Source organism: Abrus precatorius, unplaced genomic scaffold (genome assembly GCF_003935025.1).
Source record: "Abrus precatorius isolate BTA unplaced genomic scaffold, Abrus_2018 Scaffold3, whole genome shotgun sequence".
Classification (NCBI taxonomy): domain Eukaryota; kingdom Viridiplantae; phylum Streptophyta; class Magnoliopsida; order Fabales; family Fabaceae; genus Abrus; species Abrus precatorius.
In genome coordinates this window covers 22,091,805-22,112,865 of record NW_020874373.1, presented here as the reverse complement: position 1 = coordinate 22,112,865, position 21,061 = coordinate 22,091,805, and the positions used below count along the sequence as shown (strand labels likewise).

Below are 21,061 nucleotides of genomic sequence, written 5' to 3'. Positions count from 1 at the left end.
TTTTACCATTTTTTTAGTATCTAATTTTTTTATTATTTATTTTTGCAATGAAGAATGAATGTTCTTATGGACGACACTAACAATGAAGATATATGTCTTGTTGATAATGTAACAACTCGCACAATTCTCAAAAATAAAAAATATTTTTCTCATTTAATAATGCAACAAGCTAATGTGAGTACTATATATAGTAGTACAAAGATTATTGAAGGCTCCAGTTGAACTTAATATATTGTTGCCTAGTGGAACAAAATTACACATTGATAATGCATTATACTCCACTAAATCTCATAGAAACTTATTAATTTTCAAAGATATATGCAAAAATGAATACCATATTGAAATAACAAATAAAGGAAAAGAAGAATACATATATAACACACAATAATTATCTCGAATAAAAAATGTGTGTTAGAAAAATTATCTTTTTTTTTTTTTATATTACAGACATATAAATATAATTGAAACCCATATTATTGTAATCCAAAAGTTTACAAATCATGATAATTTTTTTTATTTGGCATGGTTAGGATATCCTAGATCAATCATATGCAAAAAATAATTGAAAAATCATTTGGACATTCATTGAAGAGCCATCAGATTTTTCAATCTAATAATTTCTCATGTGTTGCTTGTTCCCAAGGAAAATTGATTAGTCAACCATCACTAACTAAAATTAGAAATAAATCTATCATATTTTTGGAACGTATACAAGGTGATATTTGTGGATTAATATACCCATCATGTAGACCATTTAGATATTTTATGGCTTTAATTGATGCATCAACTAGATGGTCACATGTTTGTTTGTTGTGAACTCGCAACCAGGCGTTTGCGAGATTACTTGCACAAATAATTTGTTTAAGAGCTTATTTTCTTGATTATCCAATTAAGAAAATATGCCTTGATAATACTGGTGAATTTACATCTTGAGCTTTTAACGATTATTATATGTCTATTGGGATTGATATTGAGCACCCTCTAGCACATGTACATACTCAAAATGGACTTGCTAAATCATTAATCAAGTGTTTAAAATTAATTGCAAGAGCATTACTAATGAGATCAAAACTTCCAATTTCTACTTGGGGACATGTAATCTTGCATGCTACAATACTTATTCACATCAGGCCAACAAGCTATCATATATTATCCCTTTTGCAATTAGTTTATGGTCAACAACCAAAAATTTCTCATCTTAGAATATATGGATGTGCAATGTATGTTCCTATTGTTCCATCACAACACACTAAGATGGGTCCTCAAAGAAGGTTAAGCATATATGTTGGCTATGAATCTTTATCTATAATAAAGTACCTTGAGTCAATGGCAGGAGATTTATTCATTGCTCGATTTGATGATTGTCATTTTGATGAATCACTTTTTCCTACTTTATGGGAGAAAATAAGCATTTGAAAAGGGAGATAAGTTGGAATGAATTATCTTTATCTCATCGTGATCCTCGAACAAAATATTGTAAATTAGAAGTTCAAAAGATAATTCATTTGCAAGATTTAGCCAAGTAACTATCAAATGTGTTTACGAATACAAAAATAGTGACTAAATCATATGTGTCGACTGCTGATGCTCCAATAAAAATTAATGTTCCAATTGGACAGTTTAATGTTACAAATCAAGTTGAATCGCGTATGAAGCATGATAGACCTTTTTGGTTCCAAAGATAAACATTCTTGAAAAAGAAAAAGAAACTAAGAATTAAGGCAACCAAAATGAGGATGTAAAAACTCCAGAAGAGTCATTAAACCATAATGCCCTTGCACGCATAAAATAGGTGGCAATGAGGTTTCATTCCACGTTGTATCTTCCAGCAAGCTTTGGGCTAGAAATTGCCACCCTCCACAACTAAAACCTTGAGCACTCCCCCCATGCTTACAGAAGTGTTTTCTCACTTTTCCTTCTACAACACTTCAACCTATAACCTCCATTGCACGGAAAATCATTTTTCCCTTGCATGTTGAAAAGGAGTGTGTTGATTACTCTCTGAACATCCAAGCAAAGGAAAAACACTCTTTCATCTTCTTTTCTCAATGTTTTCACCAATTAAAGCAATGAGATGAAGTTTTTGCACCTCTTCCATAGAAAAGCTTGGAACTTTCTACGTCTAGCCACTGTGTGAGTAAAAATAAACATTTGTGAAAACTTTCTCTTCTTTCTTTTTGAAAATAAATGAGTAGTGTAACTCTAGCCATGTAATGGTTAGAACTTAAAGAAAGAGACAAAGCTAGTGAGCTTGGAATACTTAGAGAAAGTGCATTGAGGCAAAGGTATAAGTATTTGCCAATTCTGTATATATATGTTTCTGAATAGTTGATGAAATGATGTTAAATCTTAAATTTGGCGAGCGCATGTTTGCGTGATTAAGGGAGTGAAACTCCAAAAGTGTGCATGACTATTTAGAAGGCAAATGTGTGCGAAATTCCACTCCCATGTGAAGGAAGTCATGAGATTATTTTATAACTGCTGTTGGTGAAATATAGGAAGGACATCGACGTCTAAGAGATTTAGAGGTGGGTAACTTACCAATAGTCCTATGAGCGTCATAGGCCCCAGAACTCCGACTAAGAATTGCCACACGATGTTCCTTTATCTTGACATTCTCCTTAGGCTTATCTTGTTGGTCGAGCTAGATCGGTTGGTGGAGGTTCGAGTCCCCACCACACATGTGAAATGTAGGCTGGCTAGTGAAACTTTCAACAACTTTTGAACAATAGGATTGTTGTGGACCCAGAGTCACATAAGCATGGAAATGAGATTTTGCCAAACCAAGAGTTATCATTTGCATTAATCATGCATCATGTAATTAGACTTGCATTTTGTTAGATTGTAAAAGTTACAATTGTGTTAATGTGATGTCTGCTCGTATTTACTTTGTTTTGTTTCTTTTGTGAAGGTTATTTAATTGGAAATATATCTCACTCCTTCTTTTCTTTGTTGAAATATGTTGTGGTGTTGAATATTTTCTTTTAGTTGTCATAGATATTGAGGATGGCCTTTCTTCGTCTTATTCTCCATGTTGAATTCAATTTGAGGAGGATTCTTTGGATATCGAGGAGATAGAGGATGACCCTTCCCAGGAGTCCTGATTGTTTTTTTGTTATTTCTTTTGGCGTTTGCTGCTAGAGGACTCCACTTGTTGTATGGTGGAGGACTAGATACCTTATGTTTTATTTTGGTAACTTGGATGTAATATACCTTGTTTTAGTACTCTGATACTCTTGGATAATTCGTAATTACTTTTATCAATTGTGAGATTTATCTATATAACTAGGTTTATGTTATCAGTTATCTTCTTATTTTAATTTGGATGGAATTAAATAGGCAGGAAATTGATTCTTGAATGCATGTAGGTAATGAATGTGAACTCTCTAGGTTTGTCCCTAAGAGAGTTCTAGTTGAAGTGATAAACCACATGTTGTATCTCATATTATTAGTAATTGGCTCATGAGCATATGAAAAATATTGGAGTCCACTTGCATGGTTACGCTAATACATGGTATAACTATACTATTCAAGTGGTACTTACTAATATCATGAGTTTCTAAAGGTTTTGAGTATGTGTAATAAGGAAATGGAACCTCATGAGGAATTACTAGTAACAAGAGCATAATATGTATTTTTATAAACTGTTGTCTATCAGGTGCATGAAGAATCAAGATTCATGTCGTGACCGCATGTCACTTTAAAATATATTAAAAGCAAGTTTTTCAATACTCAAGAATGATAGTGGTTTCCATAAACCAGGTTAAATAATCTTATGTACTTATGTTATTAAAAAAAAATTCATTTGGTCCAAGACTCTTTACAGCAATTGGTATACATTACACGTCGAGATATCTAAAGGAAAGGGATAGGAAGTAGTACGAGTCTCGGTCTCGCCGTTACACGAATGGTTTGCCAAATTTGGTCCTTCATACGCATCTAAACTCCACCGCAATCCTTTGTCATATTTTATTTAATGCGTGAAACTAACAGGAGTTGCAAAACATATCTATTAAGTAATAAAAACTTGAAACATTTTTGGTTTATAATGTCAACTTGTTAACATATTGATAAGAAAATATTAAACAGGTTTTAGCATCACAACTGGTGAATATATGCTATGGAAGGACATAACCATTACAATGACTGACAAGGATATAGAAGTAAAAACCCATGGCATGAGGCTGAAAGGAAAAAATATAATGTTTTTTATGTAGGGTGTAAACATGGATTATATGAGAGTTGGCCTGAATGTAATTCCACGTACCTCGATATAGTGGCGCTTACTTCGAGTCATTTGGCAATGTTGATTATGCCAACAAATATTGGTTACAGTACTGCGAATTGGAAGTGCTGAAGTTATAAGACAAGCTAGCATGAAGCAGCAATGGTTCAAGATGTCATCAAAATACAAAAAAAAAAAAAAAACAAATAAGAACAAGGCTTAGGAATGTGGTTATATTGGCAACAACAAAAATTATGAATCCAAAGCATCGACTGATGTCAGTGCACAAAAAACAGAATTAGGTGGCATTGACATGACATTCGTGCAAGGCATGTTAATTGGTATGATGTTGGGGACAAAAAAGTAGTTACACATTAGCGTTTGTTAGTCTTTTTGGTAGCAATGGTTAGTGGTTAAGCCAACCATTGTTAAGTGTGGTTCATTTTGAGACTGCTTATGTTAATCAACACAACTATTTATGTAGAAATTTGACATTTTATGTTTTATATGATTTTGTAAGATCTTTGCAGAATTTATTGTTCATGCCAATTTTAATGACTTAGGAGTTAGGCATATTTTGTTAATAGAGTAATTAAAGTGGTTTAATTCATCACGCACGAGCATTATACACAAAAATCTCGTTGTATAATAGGCAGCAAATATATTCAATTATCAATACATAAGTGTTGTCATACTAAGTGATAATACAAATGACAACAAAATAAAAATAAAATTACCCTAAAACATAATCGACTATCTTAATCTATACCAACATAGTTACAATGTAACCATTACTTGTAAAAATTGTCACATTTCTAAGTATAAGTGTGCCATTCATTCCTTTTTATTCTCTAGATGCATTTAATGCTTGTTGATATCGTATTGGACACAGTGCATCATTGTTAATGAAAATAGTCCCATCTAGCATTATTGTTGCCCTTCTGATATGATGACATAACGAAGAATACTATGAAGGAGAATACACAAGGTGTTTACTTGTCGTGTAACATGATCTAATAAGATATTTTAAAATAATCTAAATAAATGCATCTACTTAAACGTAAAATTCTATTGACATATGTTAGTCAAACAAAATGAAAATTGAAAACATGAGTAACGACGATGTTCAAGACCAACATTTCGTCCAAAATTCCAATGCAAAAATGAATTCCAAGGTTAGAAAGTTGAGTACTTCTATCTCTACATTCTATTCTTAGATTATATTAATTGTTGTACGTCCTGTTTCATTTGATATCGCCTGAACAAATGTAATGCACTCAAGAAGAAGGATCATAACCCATATCGAACATTGATTCACATGTATGGAAAGATGCCCTTCAAATGATATGCGTAGGTTTCATTTGTTTAAAAATCTCATTAATATCGTATACCCATGTTTTTCATGTTGGACGTGTGATGTAATTTTTTAGATTATATATTTATTATTTGTAGAGCCTAATTTAACATAATAACTTCACAAATTGCAGTCTTTGGAGAAGAAAATTTTGGCAATACAAAAAAAAAATAGAAGCAATCGAAGTTGGAGTCACAATGATGCAGATAATTATTTGTAAGGCTAATCATTTAGAGAATGAATATCTTATTGGTAAAATAGAATTGAATCCCGAAACTTCAACAAAGAAGCCAAAAGTCCCAACTCCCATAGTTAAAAGGAACTTCCCAATATCATCCCCCGCAACACATGTTGAACCTCTTTTGTCAGCGCATCAAAGAGTAACAATATATAATCCTTCCAATGTGAGGACGATGATACAAACATTATGGTGATGTTGTTTGAGGAAGAAAACATTAACAAAGATAATATAGTATTCAGTGGGCCACAAATAACACCACAGACAAACACGACTTAGCAGACAAAGATGAAATTGACTTCATCACCAAAAAACTTCAAAACCAACGTACAACAAACATGTGAGCAATTTGCCAAGGTTTGTTACTACGTTGTATAATTACATTAGGACTATTGTCATTGAAAAGCTATATGTCCAATTTCTTTACATGCATAATGTTACTCAACGGTACCTTGTTAAGACATACCGACTGCCATGCAAAGAGAATGCTAAGAAGCAATTCCCCACCCATGAGGGTCCCAAAAAAAGGTACTCCAAATTCAACTTATATTTCTTATTAATGACACAGTCAAGCTAGAAGTCATCAAAGTAGTACCCATTCTAAAGTTCCAAACACCAAAAACTTAATGTCATTTGTAGACCTAATGGATTCATTTTGCCTTCAGTAAAATGACATGTAACAATATTCCTAATCTTAAGTAGATAAAAGGACAATGAACTAAATCTATAAATTTAAGTGTGAATATATGTACTTTTCAATGCTTGTAAAATTCAACAGTTTTCAAGTCAAAATTTAGGCCCACTGGTGATATGGGTCTCAGTAAGTTTGAGATGCAACTTTCAGCTTATGTGTCCCGCAACAATGTAGACACTAGGTGAGTATTATCATGTTTTATCCTATGACATTATTGTATTGAATCCTATATGTACATTATCATATTAATGTCATTCCTAATTATAAATTTGCTTGCATTGGTTTTTTGGTGAAATGATTTTTGTACATAATACGAACAAGTTGAGAATTTGATTGCTTGTGTCCCTCCAACAATATCAGTGAAAAGGTAAGAATGGCGACTCCTTGATATGTGTATATCATTGGCTCAGTGAATATTAGATTATTCAACAGTTATATATGTGTTAACATTTGGTAATATATGTCAGTGGTATGTAGATAATTGAACTTGTTGCAATGGAAATGATTTAGATGCAAGAAGACCTTGGTGAACCTATCACATTGTGGTTCTCTTTGCCTTCATTTGTGGTATCATCTTATCTTATCATTTATTTTACTAACATGGTCACATGATCCACTACGTAAAGAATTAATGTTGTTTGTTATGTATGAGACACGCTATAATAAAATTAATTTACATTGCAGCATCATATTATGGAAGCAGATCGACTTAGGGATTCATTGACACATTATGTCATTGACTAGATGTCTTCAAGTACAGACTTATCATATACTAGTGAAAATTATGATCCTAAATTTTTTATTGCTATTAACAAATAAAATCTATGATTAAAATATTGACCTAATTACATTATATTTGAATAGATATACGTCTCGTTTCATGAGTAAAAAACTCACTATTACTTGATGGTCATAAGTATGAAGGATAAAAAGAGTCTCTCATTTTGATTGTTTTCCACATGTCAACCAATTGGACAAATAGAGAAGGAACAAGATGAACATTATAAGTACATTGTAAGTACAATTAGTCAAAAACTTGTTTGGAGGGCAAGTGTACCCATCGAAAAGTAATAAAGGGTTCTTAAATTAAGTTCCCGAAATATCGTCCCACAAAGATTATTTTTCAATTACTAAGAATTTTCTAATTAAATTATTTAAGCTTCAAAGATACGAGATTAATTAAAAATAAGAATTTATAAAATCAATTATAAAACTAAGAGTAAAGAATACAGTGCACGTCTTGGTTAAACTTATCGGAGAGGAACCTAGGGCATACGGGTTTTCTCATTCAATCCTTTATGTTATTTTTCTATTTAACTATAAATCCGATTTCCTTGTGATTACCAATTATTCATACAAATACTATTAATACCCAATGGTCATGCAATATTAATATTCTTTTCTCTAAATTAATATCTCCAATAGTCATGCAAGATATCAATTTGAGAAAGCTTAAGGAACCTATGAACTTGTTAATTTAATAACGATTATAAGAGAAAGATTGGTTTGGTCCACCTAATCCTTTGTCTCGTTTTACCCTATAGATCTATTAATTAACCAAGGTATAGTCGCCTAACAATATAATTAATTAGGATTAAGAAAGAAGCACAATAGGATAAAATCTAATCATAAAACAGAAATCAAATTTAAATTCAAATATCAAAATTCCATAAATTCATAAACAATAGTTCTCATAGCCCTAACTATGGACTTAGTTACTCATGCTAAAGAAAAGAACTAAAACAATCATAAACAAAGCCATAATCAAAAGAAATAACAAACTAGAGTGTGAGATGTATTCTCGGTCTTTAAGTACGATCGCTTAAAGCTCCAAGTCCCGCCAAGCATGTGCCAAGGATCCCGTGCAAGCGAGACGAGATGAGAGATGTATCCCAAAGCAAAAGCCAAGATGTCAAAACGGTCTTCCTAATGGTGCCTCAGGTCTTCCTTTTAATAGGGTTTGAAAGCCCTAAAAACTCTTCATAATTGGGCTTCCTGCTTTGCACGGCCGTGCATAGGCTTAAAGCACCCTCGTGCTTGTTGGAAAGGTCTGGGCGTGCTAGTTGCTGCGAAGCTCTAATCTTCTATCAATTTCGGTCCAAAATGCACCCAAAATTCACTTGCGGCCTCTTTATACCAAATTACACAATTAATATATAAATTAGTGTAAAACCCAAATAAAATAAAGGTCAAATATGAATATATAGGTTGTAAAATAAGGCCTAATTATAGACTTATCAACTCCCCCATACTTATCTGTTTGCTTGTTCTCAAGCAAAGTGCTGGTTAAGTGAATAACATAATAACTTAAAAGATAATACCACACACGAAACCCGAAACAATGGAGATAAAGAGAGCAACAAGAGTAATATCAGTGAGAATAAGCAATCAAAAGGATTCTCAATTAGAATCTTATAATTCCATACTTTTCACTCAAAGGTTAAACTAAAGTACTCTACTTTCGTCTCTTATTAAGGGACAAAATGAAATATCACTCAGTTTTCCTAAAGAAAAGTGTACTACCATAGGCTTGACTATAAACCGACTTTCCACTAAATAAATTAAATGTACGTAAAAATCATGAGGTCTTTTTCAGGTTCTAATGTGGCCAAGTGGTTATAATAATTTGAGGTGAGATAAATCAAAGAAAGGGGATATACAAAGGGGTAATAATAAATAAAAATTATAAACATCCCCTAAGTTTACAAATGAAGCTCTTGGAGTATTTTTTATATTTTTGTATATGAGCAGTATCTTTACTCCTCTCTCCTTTCAATCATATATAACCCTTTTCCTTTTCTTTTTTTTTTTTATTTTTTTATTTTCTTTTTCATACTTTCTTTCTTTCTTTTTGCATATGAGAGATATAGAGGAGAATTAATCAAACAATTCAACAACTCAATTGCTTCATTCATAAACTCAAGGTCATCAAATATTTTATAAATTTAATGCAAGGGACCAAGAAAATCAATAAAGCTCAAACTGGACAACTAGTTATATCTTAAACATGCTGAAAGCCAAGAATAAAAATCCTATTATGCCTCAATCATATTAAAAACATGTAATTAAAAAGAGAAGTCTTAAGTCGGTTCCAAGTCAAGTTCTAGATCACAAAACCTAAGGAGATAATCACACAAAACAACGAGAAAAGGGGTACAATTAATTAAATTAAGCTAGAAATCCCTTTTAAGGCTCAAAACTCACATCTGTGGGTTAAAGTTTAATGTAGAGCATAAAAGTAAGGAACCCAGCTAATTATTAGTTTCCAAATAAAAGTATAATGCCAATAATAATTACTCAACATGCACTTCTATCTGGAAAAAATTGGGTTCCATGAGGGAAAAAGTTTTCAATTATCATAAAAAATAGTATAGGCATTTTACTTAGTAATATGCAAATAACAATCATATAATTAGGAACTACTCCCCCATACTTAAAGCGAAACATTGTCATCAATGTTTGAAAGCAATTAACTTAAAAGCATGCAAAGAAGGCAATTGAATAAAAAGGAAAGAGGTTCCCTAATAATTCTTGGCGCGACGACTTCAAGTGAGGGAGCACGACCATGCTGAAATCTTGAGCACGCCCATGCTTATAATGTAAAGCTTTCTCTCACAACTGCGACTCAATGCACGATTGTGTATGTGATAGAGCACGGGCGTGCTTCCAAATCAAAGCTCAAAAGTGTGGAAACAATCAACTCCGTTCTTGCAATTTTTCAATATGCTTATTCTTTATTCTAAAAATAAAATATAAATAGCAAAAATTAAAATAAACAAAAAGAAATAAAATAAAAGACACAGGTTGCCTCCTGGAGCGCTTGTTTAACGTCACGAGCCTGACGTTCCTATTAAATCATGGTGGGAAGAAGGTATGAGTCTCAAAAGTGACTCCTTCGATATGCAATTGTCTCCCGAGCAGCTTTGCCTCCCCAACACCTATTACATCAGAAAAATTATTCATAAGATAGGATTAGAATAAAGTGAAGAAAATTTAAGCTTCGAATTAGGAGGCTTATTAATGGATGATTTAAGCTTTTGTCTTTTCTTCTTCTTATATTGCTTCCTCCTTGGCCTTTTTCTTGTGGTTTCATGCTTCACATAAATTGGAGGAGGAGAAGTAACATTCATAGTGCTCACAAAGTGACAAAACTCTTGGCTAGAAGGGTACTTGAAAGAATTGAAAACTTGAAATACAACTTCCTCATCATCTAGCCTTAGTGTGAGTTTCCCTTGCTGAACATCTATTATCGTTCTTCCTGTGGCTAGGAAAGGCCTCCCTAGTATGATGGGTACTTCGTCATCCTCTTCCATGTCAAGGACAATGAAATCTGCAGGAAACATGAACTTATCTACCTTGACTAGGACATCCTCCACTATGCCCCTAGGATACGTTATTGAACGATCAGCAAGCTGTAAAGAGATTGAAGTTGGCTTGGGTTCTTGCATACCCAACCTTTTAAACACAGAAAATGGCATTAGATTGATGCTAGCACCTAAATCACAGAGCGCTTTATCAAAATAAGAATTGCCTATAGTGCATGGAATTGTAAAACTCCCTAGATCCTTAAGCTTAGGCGGCAGCTTCCTTAATAAAATTGTTGAGCACTTCTCATTCAATCTGATTGTCTTAAATTCTTCCAATTTCTTTTTGTTGCCTAGCATCTCCTTGAGAAATTTAGCATATTTCGGCATCTGTGATATGGCTTCAACAAAAGGAATATTGATGTGGAGCTTTCTGAGGATCCCAAGGAACTTATTGAACTGAGGGTTTCTCTAGCTACTCATCAATCATTGTGGAAATGGAACTTTCGATTTTGTCACCACTGGTGCATCTTCCCTTGTCTCCTTTTTCGCATCTAGGTGGTAAGCACGGCCTTGCTCATCATCCAGCACAGGCGCGCCTTCGTTGAGCACGACCTTGCTTCAGTCTAGCATAGTCATGCCTTCGTTGTCTACAAGGACGTGTTGTTCTAAGCACGACTGTTTTGTTTCAGGCAGCATGGGCGTGCAAGGTGATGCAAGGGTGTGCTCCTCCTTCAGCACAGGCGTGCATGACTTATGTGTTTGCGTCCCATTCAAATTTTTCCCACTTCTTAGAGTAATGGCATTGCATTGCTCCCTTGGATTAGGCTCAGGTTGAGATGGTAGTGTTCCCATCACTCTTTGACTCAGAAGATTCATAATTTGCTCCAATTGTGCACTCATCTTAGAGGAGCTAGCTTGTATTTCAGATTTGACCTCTGTGAACCTCTTATCAGTTCTCTCAATATGTTGGTCCAACTTGGATTCAAGCTCTGTCATCCTCTTATCAGAGTAATGCATAGATTACATCATCTGTTCTTAAAAGTTAGACTAAGATCTAGGAGCTTCTTTTCCTTCAGGTCTTGCTCCCTGACTTTGCACATGAGGAGGGCGATTAACACTTGAATTTTGACTTCCAAAGCCATTCCCCCAAGAGTTAGGAGGATTACTCCTCCACCCCAAACTATGATTGCCCATGAAGTTTGCCTCTTCTTACTTAAATTTTGGGCTTGCAGAAGCTCTTACAGGTTGGTCTTGAGCCTTCATTAAAGATTCTAGTTGTTTTGCAAGGGCTGTCATTTGGTTGATTAGTGGGCTGCTGCTATTTACTTGGTAGACCGAAGCAGTCTCTTTCCTCTTGATATCGTAATAGTCAGCATTGTGCCACTGAAAGCTAGAAGATGTCATCTCATCTATCAGCTTCTATGCATCATTTGGATCTTTTCTTATAAGGGACCTTCCTGCTGCGGCATCAATTGTAGTCATGGTAGTGATTGATAAGCTACTGTAAAAAATTTGTACCTGTCTCCACGTTGGAAAATCATGATGAGGACATATCCTCAAAAGCTCTCCAAATCGCTCCCATGCCTCGAATAAGGATTCTACTTCATGTTGTTGGAAGCAACATATCTCCGTCATAAGCTTAGAGGACCTTGATGGGGGAAAATACTTTCCCAAGAATTGTTGAGTGAGATCCTCCCAAATTCTAATGGAATTGGCTAGGAGTAAGGCGAACCAAGCATTCACCTTTTTAGATACTGAGAATGGGAAAAGACGGAGTCGAATAGCATCATTGGAGACTCCATTGAACTTGATGGTATCCGTCAATCAGAGGAACTTTGTCAGATGAAGATTGGGGTCTTCATTAGGCATGCCTCCAAACTGTATCGAGTTCTGGACCATGGTTATAAGTGTTGGTTTCAATTCAAAATTGTTGGCCTCCACATTTGGTGCCACAATGCTTCCATGAGTGCCTCTAGCAGTGGGTGTCATGTAATCTTGGATCGATCTCCTTCCCTCTGCCATTCTTTACTCTCTCACTTCTTTTCTTTGTCTACGAACTGTTCTTTCAATCTTCGGATCAAATAAACAAGATGTAGAGCACTTAGAACGAGTGAGCATACATTAAAAGAAATTGTGAAGTAAAAAAATTAAAATAAAATAAAAAAGAAAATTATAAAATATAAAAGAAAAATTTAACAATAAACAAAACAAAATAAAATAAAACACAAACTGCTTAAATTAATTAAATTTGAGATTTTCTTAATATTGAAAAAGCAATCCCCGGCAACGGCGCCAAAAACTTGTTTGGAGGGCAAATGTACCCATCGAGAAGTAATAAAGGGTTCTTAAATTAAATTTTTGAAATATCGTTCCACAAGGATTGTTTTTCAATTACTAAAAATTTCCTAATTCAATTGTTTAAAATTCAAAGATACGAGATTAATTAAAAACAAGAATTTATAAAATCAATTATAAATCTAAGAGTAAAGAATACAATGCACGTCTTGGTTAAACTTATCGGAGAGGAACCTAGGGCATATGGGTTTTCTCATTCAATCCTTTATGTTATTTTTCTATTTAACTCTAAATCTGATTTCCTTGTGATTACCAATCATTCATATGAATACTATTAATACCCAATGGTCATGTAATATTAATATTCTTTTCTCTAAATTAATATCCCTAATGGTCATGCAAGATATCAATTTGAGAAAGCTTAAGAAACCTATGAACTTGTTAATTTAATAACGATTATAAGAGAAAGATTAGTTTGGTCCACATAATCCTTTGTCTTGTTTTACCCTATAGATCTATTAATTAACCGAGGTATGGTCGCTTGACAATATAATTAATTAGGATTAAGAAAGAAGCGCAATAGGATAAAATCTAATCATAAAACGGAAATCAAATTTAAATTTAAATATCAAAATTCCATAAATTCATGAACAATAGTTCTCATAGCCCTAACTATCGACTTAGTTACTCATGCTAAAGAAAAGAACTAAAACAATCATAAACAAAGTCATAATCAAAAGAAATAGCAAACTAGAGTGTGAGATGTGTTCCCGGTCTTCAAGTACGATCGCTCGAAGCTCCAAGTCCCGCCAAGCATGTGCCAAGGATCCCGTGCAAGAGAGACGAGATGAGAGATGTATCCTAAAGCAAAAGCCAAGATGTCAAAATGGTCTTCCTAATTGTGCCTCAGGTCTTCCTTTTAATAGGGTTTGAAAGCCTTAAAAACTCTTCATAATTGGGCTTCCTGCAGATGAGCAAAGCTGTGCAAGGCCTTAAGCATGACTGTGTATGGGCTTAAAGCACCCTCGTGCTTATTGGAAGGGTCTGGGCGTGCTGGTTGCTGCGAAGCTCTAATCTTCTATCAATTTTGGCCCAAAATGCACCCAACATTCACTTGCGGCCTCTTTGTACCAAACTACACAATTAATATATAAATTAGTGTAAAATCCAAATAAAATAAATATCAAATATGAATATATGAGCTGTAAAATAAGGCCTAATTATAGACTTATCAATATACGTCTCGTTTCATGAGTCAAAAACTCACTAGTACTTGATGGTCATAAGTATGAAGGATAAAAAAAGTCTATCATTTTGATTGTTTTCCACATCTCAACCAATTGGACAAATAGAGAAGGAACATGATGAACATTGTAAGTACATTGACCCAATTTTTGGCATGACATAACTTATCAACCATTTCCACCAACGAGTTTTTGTATACAATACAAAAAATATTAATCTTTCACTAACCCTTCATTCTCTGCAAGGCTAATGGTGTAGACATTGACAATGTTGATAACAAGTTTGTCCATAATTCCCAAACATTGAGACATGTGGCAACACCAATTTCAACAACATATAAAGAGAAAAGAGTATTATTTTCTGACGAGCTTCCCTGTCAAACGTCAGTTAGGAGTGCATCAAAAGATTCGACAAAGTACATCATTTGTAAGTCAAGAAGATGACACTGACACAATTATGATGCTATCCGAAAAAGATGAGGACATTGACTACTTAAATGTTGTAGGTGTGCCAAATATTAGAGGGAGGAAAACGCTACAACCAAACAAACCACACCAGCCCACATCTAGCATTAACGATTATATGCCAAACTTGGCTAAAACATCAATGCCATCGTTAACCAAGGTTTGTAAGTATTACCATGTTGTTTCTCTTGTAACATGTAATTACATTTTTGTGCATAATGGTAAGACAATATTATTTGTACTATGTAAATAAATTTTATTTTCCCATGTGCAAGATAAATGTCTATGGGAAGAGGTTGTTGTCATGATATTTGCAACCACCGCAATGATCTGTACTAGATACAAGAAGTTGTCCAAATATTCCTTTCGGACGATGTAGTTAGGCTGCATCTCATCAATTCATTACATTTTCAGCAACTACTACTAGTAAACAAGTAAATGTGCAGATCCAATAGATTCATTCTACCTAGGGTAATAATACAAGCCACATCATCCACAAAGTCTTTTAACAGTTACTATTGTATAAAATCATCTTTTATGTTATTAAATGCTTCAATGTTTAATATGTCATCTCTTCTGACATCTTAGTTTGTAAAGTCTAAATTCACAGTAATAGGAGATATAGGTTTGACAAAGTTTGAGATGAAAGTGTTTGCCTTTGTCTTTGGAAATGATTTAGACACGAGGTGAGTGACAATGGGTATAATGTTTAAACATTTTTCATTTACATGCTAACACAATCAACTAATACTCCTCTTTCTAGCCAAATTATTTTCCAACATAAAACCAACGAGTTCAAAAGAGGAGACTTTCATTGCCTCTACCTGGGTAACTATATATTTGAAAAGGTCTATACATTATTAACATGCATAATTGACGTGTTTGGTCAACCTATTACAAACTCCTCTGCCTCCTGACTCATCACTTAAGAAGCCTTTTATGGATAACTAAATATGTAAGATATTTAACCTTGTGGCAATGAAAATGATGTGGATGCAAGAACAATATGGTGATCCCATCACACATTAGTTGTTTTTCCCTTCTTTTATGGTAAACTTCTAATATACTTGTACTTTACTAATTGTTTATTATTGACTAATATGAAAAAAATTTTACTGAGAAAATAATAATTAAGTAAAATTTATGTATGCAACATAATAATCTAAAGAAAATTACTCAGCCATTTAATTACAAATTATGTCATTGACTAGATGCCACTAACGTTAGACTTGTAATACATTAGTGTCATGTTATTTTAATAATTATATTCAATACATAACATGGCGATCATATAGTAAAATTGTTCACTTCCTAACCTTGTATATTAAATGCTAAAATAGATATATGTGCCAATCCGTGAGTCCTTTCACTCGTACAGTCGTACTTAATGGTCATTAGTATAAAGGAGAAAATAATATATCATTTTGATTCATTTCCTGAGGTCAACAAGTTGAAAGAAGGAGAAAAAAACATCAATAGCGTTGTAAGTAAGGACGATCACATATGACATTCATTATTATTAAGATTCATTGATTATGAAACCTTAATATTTATATTGTCAGTCAAAAGGAGGTGTTGTATGTTGAACTAAACTTGGTTTTGGATTCCAAATATTTTTCTTCTAAAATGACCATTGGTGGTGATGATGCTGATTCATGGCCAGTCGTTGAACTTAGGGAGATTTCAAATTGCAGTGATAGGTATTTTGCTTCATTAATAATTTTTCCTTATTTTACCTATCATCCTCACATTTTATAACCATAATAATGACTATCGTTGTTATTAGTTATAGTGCTAACTCCACAACTTGGGTTCTTCAATGGATATCCATAGGTTATGCCATTCATAGTAATATCTTAAGAGTGGTAAGAATGTATACACACACACACACACACACACACACACACACACAATATTGTTGTAGAAATAGTACTGTTATATTTGGCAAGGTTAGTAACACAAGTTAAATGTAAGTGAACCACGACATAAGAACGGTATTGTCATTGTTATTACATCTATTCAATTAAATACAACGTTGGTTGTAACACTTTAAATTTAATCTAAAATATCAAAATTCAGAAAAAATGGGAGAAAATAAAGTTTCATTCAAAAAGGTTTTTCTCCATATATAGTTCGTTAAAATATTCAAAATAAGGATAAGTTACAACTTGTATCAAATCATTGCTACAGGATTAATTCAATTATATCAAAGTTTTAATAAATTTCTAATCCTATAGCAGTTTCATCTATCCTTCACTGAGTCCAGTGTTGATCGTCTTGGTTACCTGAAAAATAAATATAAGGGTGAGTACTCTACACTACTTGACACACACAAACACAATTAAACATAGAGTCTCATCTCACACATATTTCGCACGATTCATAATACATTGTACACAAGTATAATTGCAAATAACAAGATTCAATAGTTTATTTCAATTTACGACTGATGCACTCACGACACCAAAACATTTTACACGCTCATTGTGGTACTGTGATCATAGATTCACACCATGAACGGTCGTTGGCTACCCCCGCTTCACGAATATCGCGTGTGCAGTCACAAGTCGCACAACAAAGGTAGTGGTCAAGGTCTAGTCGGGAGGAGAGTGTGTGGCCTGTGGTGCACCCACGCTCACTGTTGGTGTTACCACCACTCTTTCTTCACGCAATGTATTTCTACCGTCCTCATCTTCTACACCTCCAATGTATCGCTGAACCATCCATAGCATCACTACAATGACATTTATCATATCTCATTCACACACATTTCTGATTATACACAATATTCATGTCTGCATACGACACTCAAGCCCACATCCATTCACATTACACGACACTCAGGCCCATACTCATTTACAGCACACGACACACAGACCCATATTTAAATCACTAATTGATGGCATTTCACAATACACAATCACCCACGACGGGTTCAACTATCTCATCATTCATCACATTGTATTCATTACACAATAATTTTCATCAACACATATTTCTTACCCTCTACTATCTCAGCCACATTGCAATAAGTGAGTTTGAAAGAGTAATCAGTTTTTGAGACTTTTCTCTGGAGAAAAGGAAGAAAGAGTTTAGAGAAAATAGTGGAGGAATGTGAGTTTGGAATGAAATCAATTTTTCATGCTGGAAATTTCTTAAATACCCCTCAACCTCGCGCGTTCTCGCTTAAGTGAGGAACAACTCACTTGAACGACAAACATCTCGCTTGAGTGAGATATGCAGACAGTGGTCTCGCCCAACATTTTCTGATATGTTTGCTTGAGCGAGTTCCATCTCGCTTGAGCGAGATGACGTCTAGAGAGTAGGATGTTTGTCCTGTGAGTCCTCGCCTGAGCAAGATTACTCTCGTTTAGGCGAGGTGACAGTTGAGCTGAATTTATCCTATCTCACTTAAGCAAGAATCGTTTTGTTTGAGCGAGATAGCCCTGCAACATCATATTTTTGGGCGCTTAGTCTCACTTGAGTGAGATTTGCCTCCCTTGAGCGAGACCCCCTGCACCAGAATTTCTCTAAAAATCCTCTATACTTTCTTCTAAATGCACTATAATACTACTTAATATTAAACAAAACATAATTTACCGAATAATGAAAAAGAGTGTTACATTAAGTTGTGTAATCTGAACAGTTAACGTACGGTAATGTTTGTTTATAATGATATAGTAGCATTGCATAATTTAGCCATGTTTTGTAACTAATACACATAAACTCGTGTCAACAGAAAGTATTAGATATAGGTGTCATGACTACTTAAATATAACAATCAACACTGTGGTGGTATTTTTGGAAGTGATGTTCATTAATCACCTGCTCAAATTCAAAGTAATTCTTGGTTATTAAACAAAACCATCTTAATGATACAGTCAAATAATATAAATCATCAGCCATATATTTGTTTGTCATACACTAATGTCATACGATATGCAAAAATTAATACATACATAGGGGTAAAAAAAAAAAACTTTATATTTCTACAACTGGAAATCATCATACCAATTTAATGTCAAGTCTCATTAAAATAGCAACATCTGCATTACTCTCACGAAGGCATTAGGTGACAAATGCATACACGGTGTTTATCGTGCTTAAAGTTAAAATGTCAATTATATAAATAACAACATATCAGTCATATTACACCCAATAATTCATAATTTTCCATATTATGGAAGCCAATATTCAGTTATTTAAAATAACAAAGAAACATTACCAATGCATAACAGAACAACATAACAATCCAACATAAATAAACAACACTCAAATTACTCTCAATGGATTCATAACAATTAGACTTGAACAATTTCATCTCATCAAATATCTTCTGCTTCAACAAGACTGTAATTGTTGTAGCTTGTATGGACAATGAAAATCCTCCTGCAAAACATTTATAACAAAACATATAAATTGTTATTACAATTCTTCTCCATTGTATTAACGTCAATTAATGTATAAATCAAGTTTCATATATCATAAAATAGTACCACATTTTACTATCTATTACTTTCTTCAAAATATACACTCTTTGGAGAAGAACTAGAATCATTTGTTATCCTCAATGATTAACTTATATCAATGGCATGTTGACAAGTATGCCAAGTATGACCAATACGTTTACAACAACCACACTGTGTAACACGCTTGTGTTTCCTACCAAACACACCACTACATATACCAATTGTCGTATTTGTGTCTGCAATAGGGTCAGCCACATTAATTCCACCATTGTCATTAAAGTTCCAAGCAGTAAAAGTAGGTTGTTCATGTCCATACTTTCTTTGTAGCTCCTACATCTCTTTTGTCAGCATATCTCTAACATTAGAAACCTCATTATAACTTTGACAAGCCAATTGGAATACCTATATTCCACTCTCACACAATAGTCCAAACCAACTCCTCCTCAATAAGATTTCATCAGCATTTCTTATCATTTGATTGTCATCTTCTTTATAAACTCCCTTTGCCATTTTTGTCCATCTATTTAACAAAGAACTTGGTAGATAGTGAACCTTCAGGGACACCAGCACTGCAACAATATGAGGACATGGTAAACTAAAAGACTCCATTGCAAGACAAAAATAATATATCTCTATTTTTTATGCTTTCAAACAAATTTTTCATTGCTTTGCTTTATGACCACACTATATGACAATATAAATCCTTTATGAAAGGCATTCAATAACATCGACCACTATTAAAGATAATAACTTCAATAACATTTCACGAAAAATTTTAAAAACATTCATGGTATACATCATTGCTGCAAATATCTTCAACTCAACTATATGACTTATAGGCATTAAATTCCATAATATGACTTAAAATTTATTTATTTTTCCTTGTGATGAATGTTATCAATACATTACTTAAAATTCTCTATAAATTCTCTCAAGTTATTTTGTGACTTAACATACATACCAATTTGAGAATGTAGACCCTCACATCTTGAAGTTGTCCTTAAGCCAGCAAAAAATTTACCCTTAATGTAAGTAGTACACCTCATTTCATTCTTATTATACAATTCTTTAACTCATATATTATCTTCCAAATGACACTTCTTAACAGCGAAAGCCCACTTCTGTTCAAATTATTCAACGTCGAGGTCACCAAGCATGCATTCCTTAAACAATTTACTAAACCTTTCATTACAAATACTTCATGTCACATTCCTAATTAAATGCCACTTAGACAATCAATAATGAGCCATTGGGAAAACTTTCTTGATGACATTCCTCATTGATACATCACCATCAGTAATTACACAATTAAGACACTTATCCTTCATTGCTATTATAAATTGTTCAAGAACCCATACATAAGTCTTCTCCTTTTCATTAGATACAATAACACACTCAAATACACACGTCTGTTTATGATGATTGACACCAAAAAAACCTATAACAGGACATTTGTACTTATTCCCCCCATTAAGAGTATCGAAAGCAACAACATCTTCAAATATGTCATAATCAATTTGACTCATACCATCACACTAAAAAATATGCAACAACCTCCCATTAGAATCAACCTTATGACCCCAATATAACTTGAGATCCTTAAAGTGCAAGCCTATTAAGAATTTTTCTGCCTTTTTTACATCCCTATCTTGTCTTCTTCTATCTCATTCAATTTAATTGCATATATCTTTTTTGAAAAACCCAACCATGTCATAACTTTCTCTTTGGTTAACAAATGTTATATATTTTGCAGGTTGCAATATCACTCTT

At 33.6% G+C, this 21,061-nt stretch overlaps 1 protein-coding gene and 1 non-coding gene across 2 annotated transcripts; one reads left to right on the top strand and one right to left on the bottom strand.

Moving 5' to 3' along the window:
- Positions 1-10,391: 10,391 nt before the first annotated feature.
- LOC113862336 lies at positions 10,392-11,205 on the bottom strand. Its single transcript, XM_027495425.1, has 2 exons — positions 10,727-11,205; positions 10,392-10,449 (listed from the first exon to the last, which is right to left on the bottom strand). Exons 1-2 carry the CDS (start codon positions 11,203-11,205, stop codon positions 10,392-10,394), a joined length of 537 nt encoding a protein of 178 aa, XP_027351226.1.
- Positions 11,206-12,352: 1,147 nt separating this feature from the next.
- Positions 12,353-12,459, top strand: LOC113864144. The gene has a single exon (XR_003504747.1). It is a non-coding gene; the product is annotated as a small nucleolar RNA R71 (small nucleolar RNA).
- Positions 12,460-21,061: the final 8,602 nt, after the last annotated feature.

Excerpts from the sequence above, each read along its gene's own strand:
- LOC113862336 (XM_027495425.1), bottom strand. The coding sequence starts at position 11,205 with ATGCCGAAATATGCTAAATTTCTCAAGGAGATGCTAGGCAACAAAAAG. Across the intron at positions 10,450-10,726 it reads CAAGGGAAACTCACACTAAG|GTGTTGGGGAGGCAAAGCTG; the intron begins GCTAGATGATGA and ends CTGATGTAATAG.